Source organism: Salarias fasciatus, chromosome 5 (assembly GCF_902148845.1).
Source record: "Salarias fasciatus chromosome 5, fSalaFa1.1, whole genome shotgun sequence".
Classification (NCBI taxonomy): domain Eukaryota; kingdom Metazoa; phylum Chordata; class Actinopteri; order Blenniiformes; family Blenniidae; genus Salarias; species Salarias fasciatus.
In genome coordinates, this window is record NC_043749.1 from 36,834,795 (window position 1) to 36,861,615 (window position 26,821).

Consider the following 26,821-nt stretch of genomic DNA (forward strand, 5'->3'; position numbering starts at 1 on the left):
TATGCATTGGGCCGAGTGTCGTGGACAGTGCCAGAGCTTTTTTTTTTGTGGTTGTGTATTGCCCAGTGTTATGTGTGTGACGCACACTCTGTATGGTGGCCATGAGCCCATGACAAGTTTGTGTCCAGGGCCCTTGGTGATGATAATCCGTCTATGAAACTCCCCTCCGACTCCCGGATCTAATTTTAATCAAACAGATTCCTATGTGTAAAAAGAGGGTATTGGTGCCCTGAGCTCATGCTGACAGGCTCACTCAGACTGACTGTGTCCTGCTTATGGTGCATGCCTTCTGCAGCCATCAGGTGGTGCTATGTCCAGTTGCTTTAAAGCAAGGGTGGGCATTCCTGGTCCTGGAGGGCTGCAGCCCTGCATGTTTTCCATTTTCTCCCTGCTTCAACACAGCTGAATCTCATGAGGATTCATGGCCAAGTCCAGCAGATGTAATCAGCTGTGTTGAAGCAGGGAGACAAGAAAACATGCAGGGCTGCGGCCCTCCAGGACCAGGAATAACCATCCCTTCTTTAAAGTTTAGTATATATTTTAAGTAAATACATTTTTGTTCCAAATACATAATGTAAAAATCTAATATCAATGGGCTGCAACCAGGGGTGTGACAAGATCTTGCGAGATTAAATGGGGACGATATATCTTGTCTCATCTTCTTGTGTTGCATTTGTTTGCACAGCGCAGTGGAGTGCAGTGCTGTGTCTTCTTCTCCAGTGTATTTCTGGCAGAGTTACAGTGCCACCTAAAGGCCAGGCATAGGAAGTACTTCATTGTGAGTCGTCATGATGCAGACACATTTCAACCCCAAATTATTCATATTTCAGGCAAATTTAGACAGAAAGTTACTTTTATTCAGACAAAAAGTTTGGTTTTTTTCTCCCATTTCATTTACTAGAAATGACACAGATACTTTCCAAAAGGTAATAAGATGATGTACAAGAAGCAACTGTGGAAAATGTGAGAAATATCTCTGAGGTCAGAAAAAATTACAGGTGTCCCTGACTAAGAATTTACATAGTCGAATCTGATTTGTCCGATCCTGCTGACCGTCGACTGATAGTCGAATCATCTTTTTTTTTTTTTTTTTTTTTTAAAGAATCATTTAAATATAGGCTACAGTAGAATGTTGCAGTAATAATAATTTAAAAAAAAAACAGCGCAGGCAGGTAAAAAAACATTTTTTTCCTACACACTGAAACACAGACTGGAACAAAGTGTCGGTAGCTCTGAACATCAAACAAATGAAGTAGTTCAAATGACCAGAACCAAACCCTCTTCTAACAAATGGGCTAAAGCATGTATTTATTTATATCTATAAGCTCTGCAGATAAACTATTTCTCAGATTATCTGCTCAAATGAAATGAAATAGGCTTAATTGTGCTTAGGTCTGTGCGGTATACCAGTTCGTACCGAAAACCGGTCTTTATTTTCGTTATGACATGAATTTTTCATATACCGCAATACCGGTGAACAGCCCAAACAACGTCCGGAACAGCGCGGCGGTAAAGTGTTTCAGTGGGGACCCATTTCACTGCTGCACACCAACAACACAGCGTGTATTTTGCTGCCTGCAAGAGCTCTCAAAGTGAAGCACACGCTGTTTACCCAGAGGAACTAATACCAGAAAGAGGAGCCACGTCTGTGGTTTGGAAGTTCTTCGGCTTTAAAAGGTCGGACGTGGATCAAACAACTATCTTTTGCAAATGCTGTGGAGCAGAAGTGGTAGCTGGCGGTGGTAATACCAGCAATTAGCTTCGCCACCTTAGCCGAAAACACTTTTTAGAGAACCAGGAACGTCATAAACTAAGATCCACAGCCTCCACATCCACAGCTCAACCTGCAGCAGCAGCCAGACGTCCATTCAAGATGCGTTCTGAAGGGACTGACTATGAGGAAAAAAGCAAGCGGTGGGTCAGAAAACAATCCAATCACGCAATCTGGACATGAAAAAAAAAACATGATACAGTCCTTATGACATTAAAATGGGCTATTTAAAGCCAATCAACTGCAGTAATTATTTTATTATTAGAAGAAAATGTGTGTAACAACACTCTTGCATTAAAAAAAAAACACTGTCAAATACCATGAAACCGATATGATTTTTAAAAAAACCGTGATATGAAATTTTTGCCATACCACCCAGCCCTAACTGTGCTGTGTCGGGTCCGTTTCGCAGCGCAACATCCATGCAAAAACAAACACTAAATTAAATAGAATAAGCCTTTTAGATAAATTAAAAAAAATAATAATATAATAACCTACAATATTACAATTAAACAAAATAAATTGAGAAGTAAGTGACAGAACCATCTTTTTTTAGCCCAATTATCTGGCTATTTTCCCGTTTAAGGAGGAAAGCCATGTTAGTTGTTGTGGAGCGATAAGAAAGGAGCTGCTGACACAACTTGCATTTGACTTTTTAAGGATCATCTTTGACTTGTTCTGAAGTTTTTTTCCGACATTGTGAGCCTTTTAAAGTTCAGCCAAATCACCACCGAGATGCTGCTCTGTGATGGAGCTCTGCGGACTGTGCCACTCACCATGGTGGTTCATTCACAAACACTAAATAGAGAGAATACTGAATAAAACTACAAGTTAAGTAAATTTTTCCACAGTATATTTGATTGGCTAATATGTATATCAAATAGGCTTTATATCATGTTTATTTGGAAAAAACAAGCAATTCAATGTAAAATCAGTCATTCAGCACCCCCATACAGCTGGAATGGAATGGTCCTCGTTTAATAACCACATTTTGCGATGCTATGGACTGTATGGTTGGCCGTCGAATCAGGCCCCTTCAAACGGATCATCGAATCGTCGAATATCTGAAGACACCCCTAGAAAAAATATTGTCAAAGTCTGGACTGGAACTGATTATTCAGGATTTTTTTCATCTCATTTAGCCAATTGTAATTCTCTCTTTACCCGTCTTAGCATAATTGTTCTTAACAAAGTACAAACTGTACAAAACTGACAACTGAGAGGCACACCCAGAACCTAACACGTTACCCCCACCTGTCTTGTCTTCATCGGCTTCTGTTAACTGTCAGATTGACTTTAAAATTTTCATTCTGATGTACCGAGCGTTACATGATGAGGCCCCTCAGTACATAACAGACTTGTTTTACCCCTAATCCTCACAACAAAACCTTGGGTCTTCAGACCCCAAACTCCTGAAGTTCCTAAAAATGAGGTTTAAAACTCAGGGAGACCGATCCTTTCAGACTGTTGCTCCTAGACTCGAGATTCACTTGCCCCTGTCATTCCATATATCCAAGTCTGTGGACTCCTGCAAAAAGGAATTGACGACTATTATTTGGAGCTTTTAGCGGAATATTCACCTGATGAAACTGTGAAATGTATAACTGTATGTATTGTCTTTTACCTTGTTCTGTACAGCAATTTGTGAGTTTATCTGAGAAAAGCGCTATAAATGTACGTACTCACTTACAGTACATTGTCGCCAACCAGGGTTGTATGCTGAGCTCTCCCCTGTATCACTGTACACTAAAGGCTGTGTCCGAATCAGACACCATCATTCAGTTTGCTGATTACACAACAGTGGTGGTGAGTTTGATCTCCAACAACAATAACGAGGAGTGCCTGATGGAGACAACCCACCTGGAGGGATGGCAGTGACATGAAGAAATGTGATCTGATGAATACCGTTAACTGGTTGTTCTTTGTCTTTTTTTCCATTTTCATTAGCCTTGAACATACCTTTAATAATGAGCAGAGGTATGTTTTTGTCAGCACTGAGTATTGTGGCAAAAAAAAAAAAACAACAATTCAATTCAGTTTTTACAAAGTGTTTCTTTCTCCTGAAAAACCACACATAACAATGAATAGCAATGAATTGCGAGCATAGCACACCCACACATAAGTCCATCGCATCCCTTTTTCCACCCCACTGCTCCACAAATGGAAGGGTAATCCCAGATTATTACAGCACACCAACAAAGGGATTGAGAAAGTGCTTGGCAGGGTGAGAGCTGCAAGTCACACACACACACGCACGCACACACACACACACACACACACACACACACACACGACACACACGACACACACGACACACACGACACACAGACACAGACACAGACACACACGACACACACGACACACACGACACACACGACACAGACACACAGACACACAGACACACAGACAGACACACACACACACACACACACACACACACACACCTTTGCTGAGGGCGGCCACTCAGTGACATGAAGCATCCTACAACACACTGTCCCCACCTTTATCATGAATCTTTGTTCAACAACTCAGTCTCTTCCTTCACTTCTTAAATGAATGTTCCATCAGCGACTAATTTGCAGTGAAGATGAGCCCTGTGCTGAGTGTTGTGTGTGGATGTTCAAAGACACTCTCACTCATCATTGACAGAGGACCGGCTGCTGGGAGCTCTTCTGTCAGAAGTTAAACTCCAATCTCCAAAAGACATCTGAGGCCAAAAGATAGTGAACTGGCATTTTAAGAGTTCCTTCTTGGTCAGCTAATGTCACAGGAAGTCCACTGAGCTTTTGATTCTGATAGATTTTACTAATCTGGCACTGACAGAGTAGGATTAGTCCAAGAAGTCATCAGTAAACAGAGAGCTTGAAAATCCAACAGGGTGTGGGTTAAGCCTGGTACACACTACAGGATTCTTCCAACCTTCCGTGATTCAGAGACCACACACTTGAAGCCAAAAGAGAACAGATCTTCTTCTTCTTCTGACAGAGTAAGGCATCTCTAATGTCAGTATCAGTTTCTTCACGGTTAAGGTCCTTTCACACTGCCAAATGAGTTCTGCATTTTTGCGTCCAAATACTATGTTTTTGGGCTTCTGAGACCTGTATGACGTGACTGAAAAATAGCATAAAATTTCCCCTTTCAATAAAACTGTGGAAACCTGAATCCTGCTTCTGTCTCTCTGGGTCTAACGGCACTCCGATCACGACAATGACGCTACTGCAACACATACTACTAAAAGAAACTCTTTACAAAGTGAAAAATGCATAATATGGGACCTTTAAACTTCAGCTTCCACTTCAGCCAGGGTCTCTCCACCAACGTGGAGAGAGGACAGACCACCTTCTTCTGGTCAAGGACCATGGCCTCGGATTTGGAGGTGCTGATCCTCATCCCTGTCGCTTCACACTCGGCTGCGAACCGCCCCAGTGCATGCTGTAGGTCTGGCTTCGATGAAGCCAACAGGACAACATCATCTGCAAAAAGCAGAGATGAAATCCTTTGGCTACCAAACCGGACCCCTCCAGCTCCAGGCTGAGCCAAGAAATTCATCCATCCATCCATCCATCCATTTTCTACCGCTTATCCGGGGCCGGGTCGCGGGGGCAGCAGTCTCAGCAGGGATGCCCAGACTTCCCTGTCCCCAGACACTTCCTCCAGCTCCTCTGGGAGGATCCCAAGGCGTTCCCAGGCCAGCCGAGAGACATAGTCTCTCCGGCATGTCCTGGGTCTTCCCCGGGGTCTCCTCCCAGTGGGACATGCCCGGAACACCTCCCTAGGGAGGCGTCCAGGAGGCATCCTAAACAGATGTCCGAGCCACCTCAGCTGGTTCCTCTCGATGTGGAGGAGTAGTGGCTCTACTCCGAGCTCCTCCCTGGTGACTGAGCTCCTCACCCTATCTCTAAGGGAGCGCCCAGCCACCCTACGGAGGAAGCTCATTTCGGCCGCTTGTATCCGGGATCTTGTCCTTTCGGTCATGACCCAAAGCTCATGACCATAGGTGAGGGTGGGAACGAAGATTGACCGGTAAATCGAGAGCTTCGCCTTTCGGCTCAGCTCCTTCTTCACCACGACGGACCGATACAACGACTGCATCACTGCAGCCGCTGCACCGATCCGCCTGTCAATCTCACGCTCCATCCGTCCCCCACTCGTGAACAAGACCCCAAGATACTTGAACTCCTCCACTTGGGCTAGGGTCTCTCCACCAACCTGGAGGGGGCAAGCCACCTTCCTCCGGTCGAGGACCATGGCCTCGGATTTGGAGGTGCTGATCCTCATCCCTGCCGCTTCACACTCGGCTGCGAACTGCCCCAGTGCATGCTGTAGGTCCGGGTTCGATGAAGCCAACAGGACAACATCATCTGCAAAAAGCAGAGATGAAATCCTGTGGTTCCCGAACCGGATCCCCTCCGGCCCCTGGCTGCACCTAGAAATTCTGTCCATGAAGATTATGAACAGAACCGGTGACAAAGGGCAGCCCTGCCGGAGTCCAACATGCACCGGGAACAGGTCCGACTTACTGCCGGCAATGCGGACCAGACTCCTACTCCGGTCATACAAAGACCGGACGGCCCTTAGCAAGGGGCCCCGGACTCCGTATTCCCGGAGCACCCCCCACAAGACACCACGAGGGACACGGTTGAATGCCTTCTCCAAATCCACAAAACACATGTGGACTGGTTGGGCAAACTCCCACGAACCCTCGAGCACCCTATGGAGGGTATAGAGCTGGTCCACTGTTCCACGACCAGGACGAAAACCGCATTGTTCCTCCTGGATCCGAGGTTCGACTATCGGTCAGATCCTCCTCTCCAGTACCCTGGAATAGACTTTCCCGGGGAGGCTGAGGAGTGTAATCCCCCTATAGTTGGAGCACACCCTCCGGTCCCCCTTTTTAAACAGGGGGACCACCACCCCAGTCTGCCAATCCAGAGGCACCGTCCCCGACAGCCACGCGATGTTGCAGAGACGTGTCAACCAAGACAGTCCCTGCACATCCAGAGACTTAAGGTACTCAGGCCGAATCTCGTCCACCCCCGGTACCTTGCCACCGAGGAGCTTGCCAACCACCTCAGTGACTTCAGCTTGGGTGATGGACGAGTCCACCTCTGAGACCTCAGCCTCTGCTTCCTCCACGGAAGACGTGGCGACGGGATTGAGGAGGTCCTCAAAGTATTCTTTCCACCGTCCAACAATATCCCCAGTTGAGGTCAGCAGCTCCCCACCTCCACTGTAAACAGTGTTGGCGGAGACCTGCTTTCCCCTCCTGAGGCGCCGGACGGTTTGCCAGAATTTCTTCGAGGCCGACCGATAGTCCTCCTCCATGGCCTCCCCGAACTCCTCCCAGACCCGAGTTTTTGCCTCCACAACTGCTCGGGCTGCAGTTCGTTTGGCCTGCCGGTACCCGTCAGCTGCTTCGGGAGTCCCATGAGCCAGCAAGGCTCGATAGGACTCCTTCTTCAGCTTGACGGCAGCCCTTACTTCCGGTGTCCACCACCGGGTTCGGGGGTTGCCGCCACGACAGGCACCGGAGACCTTACGACCACAGCTCCGAGCAGCTGCTTCGACAATGGAGGTGGAGAACATGGTCCACTCGGACTCAATGTCCCCAGCCTCCCTCGGGACATGAGAGAAGCTCTCCCGGAGGTGGGAGTTGAAAGCCATGCTGACAGAGGGTTCCGCCAGACGTTCCCAGCAGACCCTCACAACACAATTGGGTCTGCCAAGTCTGTCCGGTTTCCTCCTCCGCCAGCGAATCCAACTCACCACCAGGTGGTGATCGGTCGACAGCTCTGCTCCTCTCTTCACCCGAGTGTCCAAAACACGCGGCCGGAGGTCAGATGACACGACAACAAAGTCGATCATCGACCTCCAACCTAGGGTGTCCTAGTGCCAAGTGCACTTATGGACACCCCTGTGCTCGAACATGGTGTTCATACAAATGACAAACAGAACCGGTGACAAAGGGCAGCCCTGCTGGAGTCCAACATGCATCGGGAACAGGTCCGAATTACTGCTGGCAATGCAGACCAGACTCCTACTCCGGTCATACAGAGACCGGACGGCCCTTAACGAGGGGCCCCGGACTCCATATTCCCGAAGCCCTCCCCACAGGACACCACGAGGGATGTGGTTGAACGCCTTCTCCAAGTCCACAAAACACATGTGAACTGGTTGGGGGAACTCCCACGAACCCTCAAGCACCCTATTGAGGGTACAGAGCTGGTCCAGGGTTCCGCAACCAGGACGAAAACCGCACTGTTGCTCCTGGATCCGAGGTTCGACTATCGGTTGAATCCTCCTCTCAGTACCCTGGAATAGACTTTCCCAGGGAGGCTGAGGAGTGTGATCCCCTTATAGTTGGAGCACACCCTCCGGTGCCCCTTTTTAAACAGGGGGAGACGTGTCAACTGGAATGTGCCCATTTACGATATAATCGCAATTTACGATAGTACACAGCCAAGATTATCATATCACGTAATTTACAACATATCGTCTGTTTCATTTGGAGACAAGCCCGTTACTGAAACAAACAGCTACTGGTCTTATCTAAGGTATCAAAGCCTCTGCAGCAAAATGTACTACAAACCACCACAAAAGAACTTTTAAATTACATAATTTTATACCAGGATGATAAAAACGAGACATTAACCTGTTCCGCCTGACGGACACTGTACCGCCTCCCCTCACCTGCACCTCTCGACACAAAATGCAACAGAACCAGAGATCCGTCTGCTCCATCCCAACATATTGGGTCTCATATAGGGATGTACATGGTTAACCGTTTAACCGATAACAGGAACTTTGACTGATTAATACTATCATTTTTTTTTTCCATAAGCTCCAGCTGGGAGCTCTCCACAGAGCCGTGCATCCTCATGCACGCTGGCATTATATTACAGATATCAATGACTGCGCTGCAGACGACTCCTTAAGTCACTGATTAATTCCAGGTGCCTTCATGTTGTACAGTAGGGAAGGGTGTGTATCTTTGTGCGCATTTACGCATGTGGCACAAAACCGGCGTCACATTGAATATTATTTTTTATCTCCAGACATCCAGATTTACAGTGAAATAGTTCGGTATGAAGCCGCATCATCCAGATGAACATTAAGCTCCATCAGAACGTTTTAAAAATCGGATTTCAGAAGAAAAGTTTTTTTTTTAATTAATTAGAACACACAAAGAAATCACCGGTGTGCTCACTCTCGACATCATTTAAAAAGCAATAGGAGATGATTGAAGCCTCACTCACTCACTCGGAACACATATTTCTGTGTCGGAATGGTGGGACGTCTGCGTGTCGGAATAGCGGTATTTTGGAATGGTGATTTGTCTAAAGAGTGGTGTGTTGGCATGTTGGGGTGGCAGCATGGAACCACTCAACAGGGCGTTTAAAGGATCGTCATGCTTCCAGCTGCCCGCTTTGGAGCCTCGGCTCCACCGATGAGCAGCGCTTTCTCCCATTCTGGGCTCAGCTGAGCGTTCCATGCAGGCCACGGTTCCACACATCCTCCAGAAGCTTTTCCGGCACTATTCGGTTGTTTATCTGTTCCTTTATTACAGATTATTTAGGGAAAATTAAGCAAATACATTGTCAGTACGTTATCATTTAATATTAAAGTCAATTTAGCCTTTTTTTTCTGTTTCTGAATCGTGGGGCGGCGCCGGAGCGATTAGTTACTTTCACTTCTGTCAGCAGGCCTTCTCCTCCCTCCAGACAGAGTCTGCTCTCTCCGTCCACAAGATTTTCACTCTCTGGCTGTCTCTGTGTGGAGCCATCAGGCTGTAGCTCCGACTGCCGTCACTTTAACCGTCATGTTTTGTTTGCTGTGGCGCTCTGGCGCATGCGTATACCGCGCAACGCCGTCACAAATTCTGGCTGCTGCGCAGACCAATGCGCAACACACACCCACGCAGACATGTGAAGCATGGATGGGCCTTAAATCTTACCGGTTAACGGTTATTAACCGGTTAAAGGGCGTCGGTTATCGGTCATAAAAAAATTTAAAATGTGCATCCCTAGTCTCATATTAAACTAGAAAATCTACACTTTAAGAAGACACCAGGCAGAATATTCTCTGAGCCAACCGCCTCCCGTCAGCGGCAAAACCAGAACCCAGCTTCACATTTCACAGCCAGCACCTCAGATCATGTTTCTCACACACTTCTTCACCAAATCTCAAATCTATTCACACCAAACACAACATATTTTACGAGGGCGTACCCAAAAGTCCCCGGAATTTGACTGTAACTTTTTATTTCTGACATTTCAAAATAAAACATCACCGTCGCCTTCAAAATAACCTCCATCCGCATTAATGCAGCGCTCCAGCCGTGTCTCCCACTTCACCAATGTGTCGTCAGACCCGTGCGTAATTGTGCCATTCTGGGCCGACTGTGATTTGTCTGTCACCTCCTCCACATCTGCAAACCGCTGTCCCTTCAGCTGCTTCTTCAACCTGGGGAACAAGAAAAAGTCACTGGAGGCTACATCTGGCGAATCAGGCGGATGGGAGAGGAGATTCATCTCATTCTTCTCCAGAAACTGCGTGAGGCGCAGCGCCGTGTCCGCTGGCGCTCTGTGGTGGTGGATCAACCGGCTCCACTCCGCCACGACACTCTGCTTCCTCCTCACATCCTCACGGAGCGTCTGAGGACTTCCTGTAGTAGTCCTGATTTACAGTCTGACCTGGAGGGACAGACTCGCTGTGGACGAGACCCTGGACAGCCGAGAAGCAGCTCAGCATTGTTTTCACGGCTGAGCGGACCTGACGCGCCGACATCTGGCCCTTCTCAAACTGCCGAACCACTCATGGACCTGAGTCTTCCCCAGAGCATCATCCTTGTAGGCTTGCTGCAACAAGCTGAGTGTTTCTGCTGCTGTTTTTTCCCAGCAAAAAACAGAATTTAATGTTTGCGCTGCTCTGGCTTTCCAGTCAATGTTGCCATTTTGGAAAAAAATCGCAGACCGCCGCTGCACTCTGTTACTATAAATAGCGCCTGACAGGCGTCAGTGTAACTCTGGGAGCTCAGCTTTTTCACCCAGCTTACGTGTAGCACATCTGACGGCCAGAAGTTGAAACTCATTATTATTAGTATTTCATGACCAAATTCCGGTTTCATTTGGGTACCCCCTCGTATTTCCTTACCGTTTTGTGGTCATTTTCCATCTATTCACGCTCTCCTCTGACCAAAATTAACTTCATAATCCTCTAGAATAGTGAAAGAGTATCATGCACCAGAATTAGATGTGCTGCCCCTTGTCGCCATCTTGTGGGCTTGTTGTTAATCTTGGGAGTTTAAATAAAGTTTGTTGGTGTTCTACGTCTGCGAGCTTTTGAACGATATGTTACACCTGGCTGAGGCATCATCCAGCCAAGAGACATCTTCGAGCAAAACCAAACGAGCGCCGCCAGTGCGCACTGCAGAGCGAGACGCATGCGAATGGCAAATAGTGATTATTTCCGATATCTTTGGAAATTTTGTTATTCTAAAACATGCACATTTATCTTCAGCGTGCTTTTCTACAGCTCATTGCACATTGTTCTTTTTTTCTTGATAAGCATTTTGCATATATTATTGTTTACATGTTCCAAAGGGGATTTTTTCTTTGTTTGTTTTCCCATTGATATAATTGGCCATTTTTGTATAGATTATATTTAGGGGCCGAGCCCGAGGGCGAGGTGGCCTCAACTGAGGTCACCTTGCCTCCTGAGGGCCGGGCCTCTATTGTTCTTCGTTCGTTTCTTATGAGGGACCGAGCCCGAGGGCGAGGTGGCCTCAAAACTGAGGCCACCTTGCCCGAGGGCAAGGCCTCTATTGTTCTTCGTTCGTTTCTTATTATTAGGGACTGAGCCCCGGAGGGCATTGTGGCTGCAGGCCACCATGCCCGGAGGGCAAGGTCTCTATTGTTATTCGTCCGTTTCTTTTTCTGAGATATTACGCGTCCCGCGTGTTTGACCCCAAATTTGACCCCCTAAACATGTACGAAAACTCACCAAATTTGGCACACACATCCGGATTGGCAAAAAATTTGATAAAATGAAAAAAAAAAAAAACAGCACCTGCTCTATAGCGCCACCTAGATCCCAAAAAACGTCTAACACAGTCGCTACAGCCCGCAGGAATGTCGTAGAGAGATCAAACCAACACTCACGCGTTCGTCTCATCAAGATCGACATTTCACGCGCTCACACCCATGACCTAAATCCAACAGGAAGTCCGCTATTTCCCTTTCAAAGTAAAATTTTGCTCAAAATCACTCCTCACGAAAAAATTATCTCCTCCGAGACCGTTTGTCGTACAGACATAAGAGTCACGCAACTTGAAAGAGGACAAATTTCTCTACAAAAGTTGTTCATATCTTTGCCAAAAGTCTAACAGTGTGGATTTTATTAGCGTTCAAAGTTGGAAGTCTGAAATCCTGCCTTGCTCTGGCCCTCATCCTTTATAATGGGGAAAAAAGGAAAAAAGTCGCCTTTTTTCAGCACCTCGAACAAGTGGTAACGGTGACTAAACCGTGACTCCTATCAACAAACCGAGCACACGTAAAGCGTCACCAGGTTCTCCCGAACAAGATGATGTAACATAAGTGGGGAAAATTTCATGATTTATGTACGTTTTCACAGGTATAAATTGGTGTGCGCTCTGCATTTTTTTTGCTCTCAGTTATAATTGAGCCGGATGGGGAAAAATCTCGCGCTTCTCACAAACTGAGGCCTCTCCAGTCCAAACTAAAAGTCTGACTGCTCGGAAATCCTCACCAACTGAAAGACAACTAATTTTCCTATCAAACGTGATATTTTTTGTTCAGTTTAGCCAAACACAAAAGGAACAAGGAGCAGTTGTTTCCCCAAAAAAGACTTATTTTCTCCTCTCTCCACTGTAACTCACATTACCATATATGGGCATGCAGTGCAGTTACACAGCTGACAGCAGCTGTCAATCAAACTCTGACGCTCATTGCCTTCATTCATTGACTGTCAAAAGCAGATGGGAGAAGCTAACAACTCCATGTTAGTAGATGGAACATGCTAACAACTCCATGTCAGTGGATGACTGATGCTACCAGCTCCATGTTAGTGGATGGAACATGCTAACAACTCCATGTTAGTGGATGACTGATGCTAACAGCTCCATGTTAGTGGATGGAACATGCTAACAACTCCATGTTAGTGGATGACTGATGCTACCAGCTCCATGTTAGTGGATGGAACATGCTAACAACTCCATGTTAGTGGATGACTGATGCTAACAGCTCCATGTTAGTGGATGGGAGAAGCTAACAACTCCTTGTTAGTAGATGGAACATGCTAACAACTCCATGTTAGTAGATCGAACATGCTAACAACTCCATGTTAGTGGATTACAGATGCTAACAGCTCCATGTTAGTGGATTGGACATGCTAACAGCTCCATGTTAGTGGATGGGAGATGCTAACAGCTGCATGTTAGTGGGTGGGACATGCTAACAGCTACATGTTAGTGGATGGAAGACGCAAACAGCTCCATGTTAGTGTATGACAGATGCTAACAGCTACATGTTAGTGGATGGGACATGCTAACAACTCCATGTTAGTGGATGACTGATGCTGACAGGTACATGTTAGTTGATGGCCGATGCTAACAGCTACATGTTAGTGGATGGGACATGCTAACAACTCCATGTTAGTGGAAGACAGATGCTAACAGCTACATGTTAGTGGATGGGACATGCTAACAACTCCATGTTAGTGGATGAAAGATGCTAGCAGCTACATGTTAGTGGGTGCACGTCTCAGTCGCAGGCCGGCGGGGAGGCTCGGTCCCGACCAATGCCGCTTGCGGCTTTAATTACAATGACCTACCAACTAAACGCAAATTTGACCCCCTAAACATGCACGAAAACTCACTAAAGTTGGCACGCATATCATGACCGGCGAAAAATTTTATAAAATGGAAAAATTAACCCCATCTGCTCTCTTGCGCCACCTAGAAACAGTTAAATTGTCGCCACGGCCCGCAGGATTGTTGTAGAGAGATCAAACCAACGTTGACGCGTTTGTCTCACCGAGATCTAGAATTCACGTGCTGACACCCCTGACCTAAATCCAACAGGAAGTCCGCGATTCCCCTTTCAATGTAAAATTTTGCTCAAAATCACTCCTCACGAAAAAATTATCTCCTCCGAGACCATTTGTCGTACAGACATAAGAGTCACGCGACGTGATAGAGGACAAATTTCTCTACAAAAGTTGTGAACAACTTTGTCAAAAGTCTAACGGTGTGGATTTTATTAGGGTTCAAATTTGGAAGTCTGAAATCCTGCTTTGCTCCTGCCCTCATCCGTTATACTGGGGAAAAACCAAAAAAATTCTAATTTTTTCAGAACCTCGAACAACTGGCGACTCCGGCTAAACCGTGACTCCTATCAACAACCTGAGCACAGGCAAAGCCTCACAAGGTCGTTCCGAAGAAGATGATGAAACATAAGTGGGGAAAATTTCATGTTATATGTACATTTTCACAGGTATGAAAAGGTGTGCGCTCTGCAATTTTTTTGCTCTCAGTTATAATGGAGCCGGATGGGGAAAAATCTCGTGTTTCTCACAAACTGAGGCCTCTGCGGTCCAAACTAAAAGCCTGACTGCTCTAAAAACCTCACCAACTGAAAGACAACGAATTTTCCTATCAATTGTGATATTTAGAGACCGAGTCCGGAGGGCATGGTGGCCTGTGGCCACCATGCCTGGCGGGCAAGGTCTCTACTGTTATTCGTTCATTTTTTCGTCATCGTCGTCATTATTATTATTCCGACGCGGAAACAAACACAAATTTGACCCCCTAAACATGCATTAAAACTCACCAAATTTGGCACGCACATCATGACCGGCGAAACTTTTGATAAAATGGATAAATTAACCCCATCTGCTCTCTAGCGCCACCTAGAAACAGCAAAATTGTTGCTATGGCCCGCAGGAATGTCGTAGAGAGATCAGACCAACGTTGACGCGTTCGTCTCATCGAGATCTACATTTCACGCGCTGACAGCCCTGACCGAAATCCAACAGGAAGTCCGCTATTTCCCTTTCAAAGTAAAATTTTGCCCAAAATCACTTGTCACGAATAGGGATGTGCCAATTTACGATATAATCGCGATTTATGATATTGGACAGCCGAGATTATCATATCACGTCATTTACAAGATATCGTCTGTTTCATCTGGAGACAAGCCCATTACCGAAACAGCTATTGATCTTACCCAAGGGGTCAAAGCCTCTGCAGCAAAATGTACTGCAAACCACCACAAAAGTCCCAGATCCATAGAAAACCCCTAAAGTAAGTAATTTTATGCCAGGATGATTAAAACGAGGCATTAACGCGTTCGGCCCGACAGACACTGTACCGCCCCCCTCAGCGCACATCCCGACACAAAACGCAACAGAACCAGAGATCCGTGTGCTCCATCCCAACGTATTGGGCCTCGCGTGAAACTAGAAAAACCTGCTGTTTAAGAGACACCAGGCAGAATCTTCTCTGAGCCGACCGCCTCCCGTCAGCGGCAAAACAAACCCAAAACCGATCTTTACATTTCACAGCCAGCGCCTCAGATTGCACGTTTCTCTCACACTTCTTCGCCAAATCTCAAAGCTATTCACACCAAACACAACATGTTTTATTTCCTTACCGTTCTGTGGTCATTTTCCATCTATCCACGCTCTCCTCTGACCAAAATTAACTTCATAATCCTCTGCAGTAGTGACAGCGCGTCATGCGCCTGAATGTTATTGTCGCCATCTTGTGGGCTTATCGTTAATCTTGGGAGTTTAAATAAAGTTTGTTGACATTCGTTCGCGTCTGGTGAGCGTTCATACGATATGATACACGTGACTGAGGCATCATCCAGGTGGGAGACATCTTTTAGCATAACCGCACGAGCGCCGCCGCCATCTTGGTTCTAAAAGACGCAGCAGTGCGCACCGCAGAGCGAGACACACGCGACACACACAATCAGTGATTGTTTCTGTGATATTTGGCAATTTTTTATTCTGAAACGTGCAAATTTATCTTCATTGTGCGTTTCTACAGCTTATTGCACATTGTTTTTGTTTTTTTCTTCATGTGTTTACATGTTGCAAAGGGGATTTTTTTTTTTGTTTTGCCTGTCATATAATTGGCTATTTTTGTATTGATTTTATTATTATAAATATATTTCAGTTGGAAACTAAATGCTATGGCTCAGTCATTTATTAAAAAAGTATTTTATACTGTGCACAATACTGTGCAAAATTATAAGTTTCTGCACAAAAACTGCAGAAATGTATGATATAGTGGCTAAATATCAGAGCCAAAGGCTGAATTGCATACAGACTCCTGTAGTGGAAATTAAAAGTATTTTAAAGTCAGATTCCTTTCAAATAAGTTATAAACCTACTTATTATAGTTTGCCATAGGTTGGTCTCCAAATGGCCAAATGAAGGGTTCTCCTGGTTCTATCCAAAGTAAACACTATAAAATCTGTGTGCTTTATGCTGATCTCATGAAACCTGGTCCAGTTGTAGTCCAGGAGCTGCTGAATGCAGTCAGTGGCAGCTTTATGGCTACTTCATTGTTATCATGGTGTTTTTCAGTATGGAATCTGGAAAAAAAAATAGGCGAGAGTAAAGTTTCATTTTTTCCCTCTACTTTATCAAAATGTGCTCAGGCATGTTAAAATGCACAGTGTTGTTGACAGATATTGATGGATTTCACAATGTTTTGGGGCATTTTCAATAGAATTAAAAGCAACGCGCCAAATATCGTGATAATATCGTGAATCGTGATATTTTGGGCCACCAATATCGTGATATCAAATTTTCATATCGGCACATGCCTAGAGTCACGCGACGTGGTAGAGGAGAAATTTCTCTACAAAGTTGTTCATATCTTTGTCAAAAGTCTCACGGTGTGGATTTTATTAGCGTTCAAAGTTGGAAGTCTGAAATCTTGCCGTGCTCCAGCCCTCATCCATTATAATGGGGAAAAAGGAAAAAGGTGGCCTTTTTTCAGCTCCTCTAAAAAGTGGCGAGTGTGGCTAAACCGTGACTCCTATCAACAAACCGAGAACATGTGAAGCCTCACAAGGTCCTTCTGAACAAGATGATGTAACATAAGTGTTAAAAATGTCATGATATATGTACGTTTTCACAGGTATAAGGTGTGCGCTCTGCATTTTTTTGCTCTCAGTTATAATGGAACCGGATGGGGGAAAATCTTGCGCTTCTCACAAACTGAGGCCTCTCCGGTCCAAACTAAAAGTCTGACTGCTCTGAAAGCCTCACCAACTGAAAGACAACAAATTTTCCTATCAAACATGATATTTTTTATTCAGTTTTGCCAAACAGGAAAGGAACAAGGAGCAGTTGTTTCCCAAACGGAAACTTATTTTCTCCTCTCTCCACTCTAATTCACATTACCATATATGGGCATGCAGTGCAGTTACACAGCTGACAGCAGCTGTTAATCAAACTCTGATACTCAGTGCCTTCATTCAGTGACTCTCAAAAGCAGATGGGAGAAGCTAACAGCTCCATGTTAGTGGATGGGAGATGCTAACTACTCCATGTTAGTGGATGGGAGAGGCTAACAACTCGATGTTAGTGGATGGGAGATGCTGACAACTCCATGTTAGTGGATGGGAGATGCTAGCTACTCCATGTTAGTGGATGGGAGATGCTAACACATCCATGTTAGTGGATGGGAGATGCTAACTACTCCATGTTACTGGATGACAAATGCCAAGAGCTACTTGTTCGTGGATGGCACATGCTAACAACTCCATGTTAGTGGATGACAGATACTTACAGCTGCATGTTAGTGTATTGGACATGCTAACAGCACCATTTTAGTTGAATGGACATGCTAACAACTCCACGTTAATGGATGACAGATGCTAACAGCTACATGTTAGTGGATAGTACATGCTAACAAGTACATGTTGGTGGATGACAGATGCTAACAGCTACATGTTAGTGGATGGGACATGCTAACAACTACATGTTAGTGGATGATAGATGCTAACAGCTACATGTTAGTGGATGGGACATGCTAAAAACTCCATGTTAGTGGATGACAGAAGCTAAATGCTCCATTTTAGTGAATTGGACATGCTAACAACTCCATGTTAGTGGATAGGACATGCTAACAACTCCATGTTAGTGGATGACAGATGCTAACAGCTACATGTTAGTGGACGGGACATGCTAACAACTCCATGTTAGTGGATGACAGATGCTAACAGCTATATGTTAGTGGATGGGACATGCTAAAAACTCCATGTTAGTGGATGACAGATGCTAAATGCTCCATTTTAGTGAATTGGACATGCTAACAACTCCATGTTAGTGGATGGCTTCCTGTCGAGTTTAGAGTTAGATTTAAAATCCTTCTCCTCACTTACAAAATCCTAAATGGGATGGCTCTGACCTATCTCCAAGATGCTTTAACGCCTTATCAACCAATCAGAGCACTTCGCTCTCAAAATGCAGGGTTACTGGTGACTCCTGGAGTCTCTAAATGGACACTAGGTGGAAGAGCCTTTAGCTATCAGGCACCATTTTTATGGAACCAGCTTCCAAGTGGTGTCAAAGAGGCAGACACAGTCTCCGCATTTAAGGTTAGGCTCAAGACGTTTCTCTTCGATGCAGCCTATGATCAGGTCAGCTAGGGATTCTAAACTTAACCAAACCAAACCAAACTAAACTAAACTAAACTAAACTAAATTAAACTAAACCAAACTAAATTAAACTAAACTAAACTAAACTATACTAACTAAATACTAGTTTAAATACTAAACTATCCACAAAGCTGCCCTAGGAGCTAGAATGCTGTGGGAAGTACGGTGCACTGAGCCCTGTCCTCTAATGTCTGAATGTTATTCCCTTTAGTCCGTTCATTGCTTTTCACCTGCTGTCCCCCCCTTCGAGGGGGAGTCTTCTCCAGTTTCAGTTGCTGACTCCACTATCACGAGGGCCTACGAACAAGCTCCGTCCGGACCGGGAGGACACTCCTGTCGGTGCTGTGCCCGCGGACTGGCTTCAGTTCTACTTCTGGGATCCGTAGTTCCTGTGCTGGACCGTCCAACGGACTGTCCTCAACATTGTTCTTGGCTTTACTTCTTATTGTCTCATGCTAGCTGTTGCCAAAGCTGTCCGTCCCTGGGAGAGGGATCCCTCCATACTGTGGTTCTCCCCAAGATTTCTTCTTTTTCCACTGGGTTTCTGGAGTTTTTTCTTGCCGGATGTGAGGGTCTAAGGTGGTGGTTGCTTCGTTTTGTCTCGTTACTGTGAATTTCACATATTAACATTATGCTTATTCACTGTTTTTATTTTTACCAATCAATGTAACATCTTGAAGCCTCTGAGGCAACTGTTGTTGTGATACTGGGCTATACAAAAATAAATTGATTGATTGATTGATTGAATTTAATAGTCAACGAGTCGTTTTTTTTTTTTGTTTTTTTTTTTTAATTGTTTTATGTCCCGAAACTGCTGCGGCACCTGCCACTGCCACGTCTGCCTTTCTGTATTTAACACACATGCGCAGTCGTGTCAGCCGCAACAACACCGGACTGGTGTCATGGCCGCCCGGCAGCAGCGGAGCTCCAAAGTGTGGGAGCATGACAAGAAAACGTCAGAGAAAAGTGCAATGCAGCATCTGCAGGACAGAACCTGCCTTCCACGGCAGCACAACTGCGATGCATGAGCAGCTGAAACAGAAGCACGTTGTGGCTCGTGACAACGATGATTGACCGTCATCTCGGTAAGCTAATAATATTAGCATAGAGCGCTAACTTGCTATTTACTCATAGCTGTTAACATTAGTGGTGACGATTTGATTCATTAGCTGCCTTCAGCACACATTTCATGTTTTCTGTAACGCTCTAACAGTGATGTGTTTAAGTGATGTTGCACTGATGTTTTCTGACATTATGTTTCAGAGCTTCACCCCATCGGAGCGGATTCTCTCTGCAGCAGAACATCTGCTCCCAGAGAGAGCAGCCTGTCTCCAACATGTAGAAATGCTGACTGTCCTGGCGGTGAACCAGAGCCCTGTGTAGTTTGGGATTATGTAGAGTCAGAGTGGAATAAAGTTGAATACAGTTGAGCACTGAACACAAAATGCACTTTTGTTTTGAGTCAGTGAGACAAAAACTTAAATAATTCCTGAGTTACAGGAGCCTGCCTTATTGTTGCTATGCTTGATGCCAAACACAAATTAAAAAAAAAAAAATTAACATGAAGGATTAATTTTTGTGTTGTTTAGGCAAGTGCCTTTTCCTTATTTTACTCAAGTATTTGCACTTTATGGTACACAGTTAAACAAGTGTTTGTTGCATATTTCAATAAAGGTTTAATGAACTCTCATCTGAATCGTCTTTATTTTTAGTTAGAATATACCTTAAACACTTAAAGCTGAAATCTAATTGTGGCTATATAAGAGCAGCTTCATGGTGGTGCGATAAACTATGTTTTACTTTAATTTATACAAGATGCGATTAGTCGACTAATCGAAAAAATAATTGGTGATTAGTCGACTACCAAAATAATCGTTTGTGGCAGCCCTATAGAAAACAGTAAATATCTGCGTCCTGCAGACAGGGAGTTCGAGTCTCAGCCGTGGATACGGGTCCTGCTGCAGCCTGAAATCCGTAGTTTCTCCCAGTACCGGTCTTTGGTGTTACGTCAAGATTGTCCACTTGATCTGACAACACAACAATATCCCGACACTCCTTATCAGTTGACATTTTCAACATTAAAGAACACCGAACGTGCACTACTCTCTATGGATGACAGCGCGTATCACGGTTTGTTTTCACTCCAACATAGCGGCGGTCCTCTGGTTGCCAACCTCCGGGTCACGTGACTGCAAATATGCTACTACTAATAACAGAGGGCAGAGTTTATTAACAGCTTATAAAACATAAATAACGCGCGGCTTGCTTGTTTAAAACGTGCGTTTTTTTACTCGTTTTATTTAAAAACAGGTGTTTTTTACGCATTTGATTAGTGGCGAATTGTGACTCTTTCCGGTTCAAAGGACGGACCAGTTCTTTCGTCCAATCAGCGACGACTGATGTCACCCGGTTTCCATTTTCTCCTTTGTCGTTGTGTTTTCTCTTTTTGTGTTGTGTTTTCTCTTTTGCATTTGTGTTTTCTCTTTTGCTGTTGTGTTTTCTGATTTGCCATTGTGTTTTGCACCTCAGGGCTACCGTAGAAAACAGCCAAAATTATGATCGAAAAAAATTCTTACTTTTACATGGTCTTGCTCAAGTTGACACATAAAATAACCGAATGTAAACTAACTTGACGAAGCTTCAGGCAGCGGCAGCGAGACGCCACCGTGCTGTCTGCATCACGTTTGGAAAAAAAAACAAAAAAACGAGTGCGTTGTTTTAATGAAATAACAAAATAATGAAAATCCAATGCTGTCCGAATTGTAACTCAGTACTGGTCTTGCTTGCATGGTTCACAGAAAATTACTTAGACAACAGTTTTATAAATGGAAATTAAAAACCAGAACTGCAAATAGGCACCACTGTGAAACCAACTTCAACTCGCAAAAAAAAATTAAAAAATTAAGAAAAGAACTCGCCAGCCTCTACAGATAAAGGGTAAAAAAAAATAACCCTTATTGCTGTAATATCCTTAGATCACAGTCAGTTTAGTAATCCTGCTCTGGCTCGTCTCCCTCACAGCTTCATGTTTTCATGGAGAGAGACGAGCGAATCACATGCTGGATGAAGGCTGAGCTGTGGGGCGATCGGGGGAGAGAGAGAATAACCTACGACTCGTCCACGTTTCTGTAACGTGTAGCGGTGAGTCTTCAGGTGTTGGTATAAACTAGACGTGTTTCCTCTGGATCTGGCTGCTGCACGGCGACACCATCTACACCTGGCTCCACGTGGTTTTTTTCAAACCCAGAGTCCAAACAGCTGAGCTCCAGTTCTTTCTGATACCAGCGGCTCCGCCCCCTCTCCTGCTGCCATCTCAGACATTTTCACACCGAGAACGAGTCACACTGAAAACTTTGCTCCTCACGACACCGCAGAGCACACGCAGGGTTTGTTGTTAGCAACCTGACGCTAGTTAGCTGCAGCAGTGCAGTGCAGACATACTTGCTTCCTGTTGTCATTTCTGATTGGCCGGTGGGCCGGAACGCGAGACTCGAACGTTTTGATTGGCAGATAGGTCTGTCACTCAAATGCCTCGAAAAACCTCAGCCCTATGCGGTTCGGTTACCGCAGGCATTAAAGCGATACTTCAACATTTTGGCAAATTGGCCCATTTAGCACAATTCCCTCGTCATTTAGAACAGCCTACTTACTTTTTTTGTGAGGGCGAGCTGTTGTTTATTCAGCGGTGGGTCTGAGGAGAGCTTCAAGGCGGACATAATGGAAGTGGATGGTACATTTGCTTCCCTCGTCAAACTCATCAAATACACAATCCAACAACCCCAAAACACTTTGGTGGACACGTTATAATCCACACATTCACTACGCTGTGGAATATTAATACAAAATTACCAGATTAAGTGGTTTTTGCGAAGATTGCTAAGACGGAACTACTTACTAAACATGGCGTCTGGGCGTAGTGATTTCAAAAGAAAAAGTAGTTCCCAGTATTTGCTTCAATGTCGTAACGCTACAATATTATTTGTTGGTGTTCCACAGTGTAGTGAATGTGCAGATTATAACGTGTCCACGTTAGATTTAAAACCATTCAGTTAAACAAAGATGAGGGTAGACTGTCAGTACCCCACTGAGAATACTTTTATGTTTTTTTTCTTTTAAGATTTTTCATATGTGCATGTTTCCCCCTTTATCACTAACAGTGGAAAGAAATAGCTACCAACATAGAAAGTGTCACATTATGCACATCAGCATTCTTAGGGGCGCTGTGTGGTTTCTTGTTTTGTTTTTTTTTCGGGTGGGCGGAGCTGGAGAGGTTGTTTACGGAAGTGTGGGACCAGCTCATCACCGGGGTGGCTTTCAGCTGCTTTTGTCTCCGTCACTATTTAAGTGGCTGATTGTCAGTGCTGGATCATAATATCTCCTCATGTGTGCCAGATGTGCTTTGTACGTTCAGCATTTGTTGTACCCGTGCTTAAAGGTCAACTTCTCCCGATGCATTTATCAAATATCCAGACGCATTTTGCAAATTCCACAGACGCACTATGTACCGTTAGAAAGCTGATATTCTCATGAATCCGCTGGTATAAATCACTTTCAGATGTGATTACCACAGCGGGTAATATAAACACATTTGTCCAACATACAGCAAATTAAGTAAACAGCACAACTCACCTTTGGAGGCTCATAACTGATCACAGATGATCCATAATCCAGATAATCCAGCAAAAACTGCCACAGTACAAGCGTATGCATCCAGGCAAAGCTAGAAAGTATAGCCTTTTGTCCAAAACATGTCTTGAAATAAGCAAATAATCCAGAATTAGACGCGCCACCGCGCGCGCACACGGTGCGTCTCTCCGCGTGCGCGTCCGATAATAATCCATTTTTTTATCAGATAAAAACATCCAGAGCTCTCTCACTCTCGCTGAGGATATCCAATATGGCGACTGATCGGTTTCGGCTGCTTATTCGTCATATTTCAACCAATCAAGTGACTCATCCCTCCCTCCGATGGCTAACCAGCCAACCGCTGCCGAGACTGATGGACCCACGTCATCGGTCGTCATCACTCGTAATCAATGAATTCTGAGCCAATCACGTCGGTAGAAACGTTTGACTGACAGGGCTGGTAGCCAATGAGCTTGCTGAATGGCTGGCTGGCCCGCTGGCGGGGTTTTGTGACTTCTCAGACATCTGCTGAGGGATGCACCTGCTGTCTGTCCCTGCTCCTCTCAGTCTGAGGGCCTTATCCCACACTGAAGCCTATCTGAAGTGATTTTTTGAGTACTTTATGAGTTTTTGGAGAGAAAATAATGTAAAAACGAGCCAAAAACCAACATATACCATTGTACAGAGGGCATCCAGAGGGTATACAGAGGATGTCCAAAATTGACACCGCCGGGGCATAGCAGTACAAATACATGTGTGAAACACTCATTTCTTGTAGTACTGCTCTGACATTTTGACCTGAACTATGTAAGACCCCAGGCTTTAGCAAAATTGTGTTTTCAAGCTCGCACAGTGCTTCCACACTGATTTCCAGGTGTTTTATGAGGGAAAAAATTCAGGCGAGAATGAAATTCATCCTAATTCAGTGTGCTGCAACATGAATAAATCTGTGCCAGTAGCACCTAGAGTAATTCTGACTGCACTGGGTGAAAATACAGGTTGTCAGCTTTCAAATGAGACCCCAACCATGCATGTACTCCAAACAGTTCAAGAACAGCATTCAGTTTACTTTGGGTACGTCTTTAGTTGAACTTTTAGGCAAAAATGGCCCCGAGCTTAAAGGGTTAATTTGTTTTCCTTGTCCTCATTCTGGAGACCCGCTCTGCCTGCCGCCTCGCCTCGCTGCTTCCTGCTTCTCCAGCCGCCCTCCTGCTCCGGACTGACACCTGGTTCTGACCCTGGACTAACCCTGGACCACCTCGGATCTGTTAACCTCCCGACCCGCTGCCTGGACTCTTCGACCTCTGGTTCTTTGAATAAACCAGCTCAGATCACTTCCACCTTGTCTCCTCATGCTGTCTGCTCCTGAGCTTGCATATCGAACTTTAATAGTAAGCTACCAAACACAAACAAAATTGAGAGAAAAAGGGACCTAATTACATCAAGGAAGTGAAAATGAAATGATTAAACATGCACACTAATAGGGAATGTGAGCTGTAAGACGGTTGTGACTCACAACTCACAACTGTCTCGCAACTTGTGAGACAGGTTAGTTTCACCCGAATGATGATGTGTTGTTGCAATAGTAATCCTGGTGACAATATAGCATGGATAACAACAGTATATTAATGATTTGGCCAGTCCTGGACCCAGATTTTAAAACAGGAGTTAATGATGATGGATTCAAAGAATGGAGTACCGAATGCATCACTGCACTCCGCACACCTAAGGCAAAACAATTTAAAGCTTTGAAGACCTGAAGAAGGAATTTGGAATCGAAAATGAAGACTTCCTCAGATGGATGCTGCCCCTTGGGGCTGCATAACCATAGGTATATAAGTTATTTTTTTTTTAATATGAACACTTGTGTAACCCAGCACACACACACACACACACACACACACACACTTTAACATTAGTTGACCCTGAATGTTTAAAAAAGCAGAGTTATCTGAAAGTACAAAGACATCATGATCCTGCATCACGCGTGCTCATTTCGTCTTATCTTTCTGTAGTTCACCGGCCACAGATTCACACACTTCTGCTTGTATGGTGTGAGCACAATGTATAACACCTGCAGTCCACCATCATCCCCATGCATTCCTCACAGGAAACACTGAAGGCCCGCAGCCTCACGCCAGCTTCAGATGAACTACAACAAAGAAGATGAAAGATGGATGTATGGACATTTGTGCAGTGGCACATAGTTGGTATTGTGTCCTTCATGAAGGGGCTTCTGCACTGGATGGAAACAGTTTGGAAGGACGTGCTCTGTCTCATCTGTCTCATCTGTCTTATGTCTGTCTTCACTCTGGACATGTCGAAGTTGCTTACAGCATGTTTACAGAGAATCTATGTCAGATAACAATCTTTCAGGCAGCAGGAGGTGTTGTTGGAGTGACTGGCATGTGGCCGTGCGTTCAGCGTCACGCTCTCAGGGCGCTTCTCCGTCACTGGCAGTGAACAGGCAGGGATGTGGCTGAACAGCAAGTTGCAGGTCACATCTGCGTGCAGCTCCGTGTGAAAGCAACAGTTGGTGTCATGGATATGAGAAAAGCCCCGAAACTGTCTGAGAGCCCGAAGGCGGTATGAGCTCTGTTCCCCGGGGTCTTACCTTCTGCTGCCTGCGGGCCATGTCGGTGGGCTGCTTGGCGTTGAACGGGTAAGCGATGCAGCGCATCACGAATACATAAAGCTGCAGTCTCTTCTTCCTCTCCTCTTCCTCCCTCTGCATCTTTTCCAGGTCCTCCTTCTCCTTGTCGCTCCCCGCCGACGGGCTGGGGCTGGAGGGTAGACCTCCACTGCTGCTGCCTCTTCTGTTGCCGCTGCTCCCGCGGCCCCGGGGCTGCAGCCCCGCGACGCCGCCGCCGCCGCCGCCGCCGCCGCCGCCGCCGTCGCCTCCGCCTCCGTGGCCGGCGGCAGCTCGGCCCGGGGAGAGCCGGGCTCCGCTCGCTCCGCTCTTTGGAGCCGCCGCCTCTTTGCGCTCCACCTCCAGGATCTCATCTCCTTCCTCCTCGCTGGAAGACGGATCCAACATGCTGCCGGAAAGACCGAGAATGAAGAAAAAACTGACAAAGTGGAATAAAACGAGAGAAAAACCAGTGAGCGTCAACCGGTGGTAAGATCTGGGGGGAGGGGGGGTGATCCAGAGAGAGGGATGGGGGAGGATCCGGGGGACGGACGACAGGACAGGGAGGAGGAAGCTGTTGCTTCTGCAGCAATATGAAAGAAAAGCTGGATTCAGTCAATCCGAACAGGAAATGAGTGGTGGCGAGAACAAGGGAGGGGCGTGGAGAAGAGCGGAGGAGGAAGAGAGGCTCCAGAGGAGAGGAGGAGGAGCTGCAGGCTCGGAGCTGACCGTGGTGCTGAAAGTTGCACCCACTAGGCTGTGACAGTAATTTGCTTTTTGATCAGACCAGGAAGAGGAGGAGGAGAAGGACCGGCTCATAGAAGAAAATAAGAAGGGCGTGGAATACGATGAGGTTGAGAAGGAGTGGCTCATACAAACGGAGAAGAAAGAAGAAGAGGAGAAAGAGAAGGAGAATAAGGATGACAAGTAAGAAGAAAGGAGAAGGTTCCACTTCTTGAATATGCACAGCTGCAGTTTGAGACGTTTGAAAATGATGTTTGGCCAGCAGGTTTGAATCCCTGAGCTTACGGGTCTCATATGTGGGTCCCTGAGCATGACCCCTGACTCCACCAGAGTGTGTAGCTGAAGTTAACTATG

The 26,821-nt window shown here is 45.5% G+C and overlaps 1 protein-coding gene across 1 annotated transcript in view; it reads right to left on the reverse strand.

Moving 5' to 3' along the window:
• LOC115388277 (calcium-dependent secretion activator 1-like) overlaps nt 1-26,218 on the reverse strand; it is a 374,835-nt gene extending 348,617 nt beyond the window's left edge. Inside the window, 1 exon segment of the mRNA XM_030091341.1 lies at nt 25,709-26,218. Within this exon segment, the coding sequence (XP_029947201.1) occupies nt 25,709-26,131 (423 nt within the window). The 5' untranslated portion in view covers nt 26,132-26,218.
• Between the last annotated feature and the right edge of the window lie 603 nt (nt 26,219-26,821).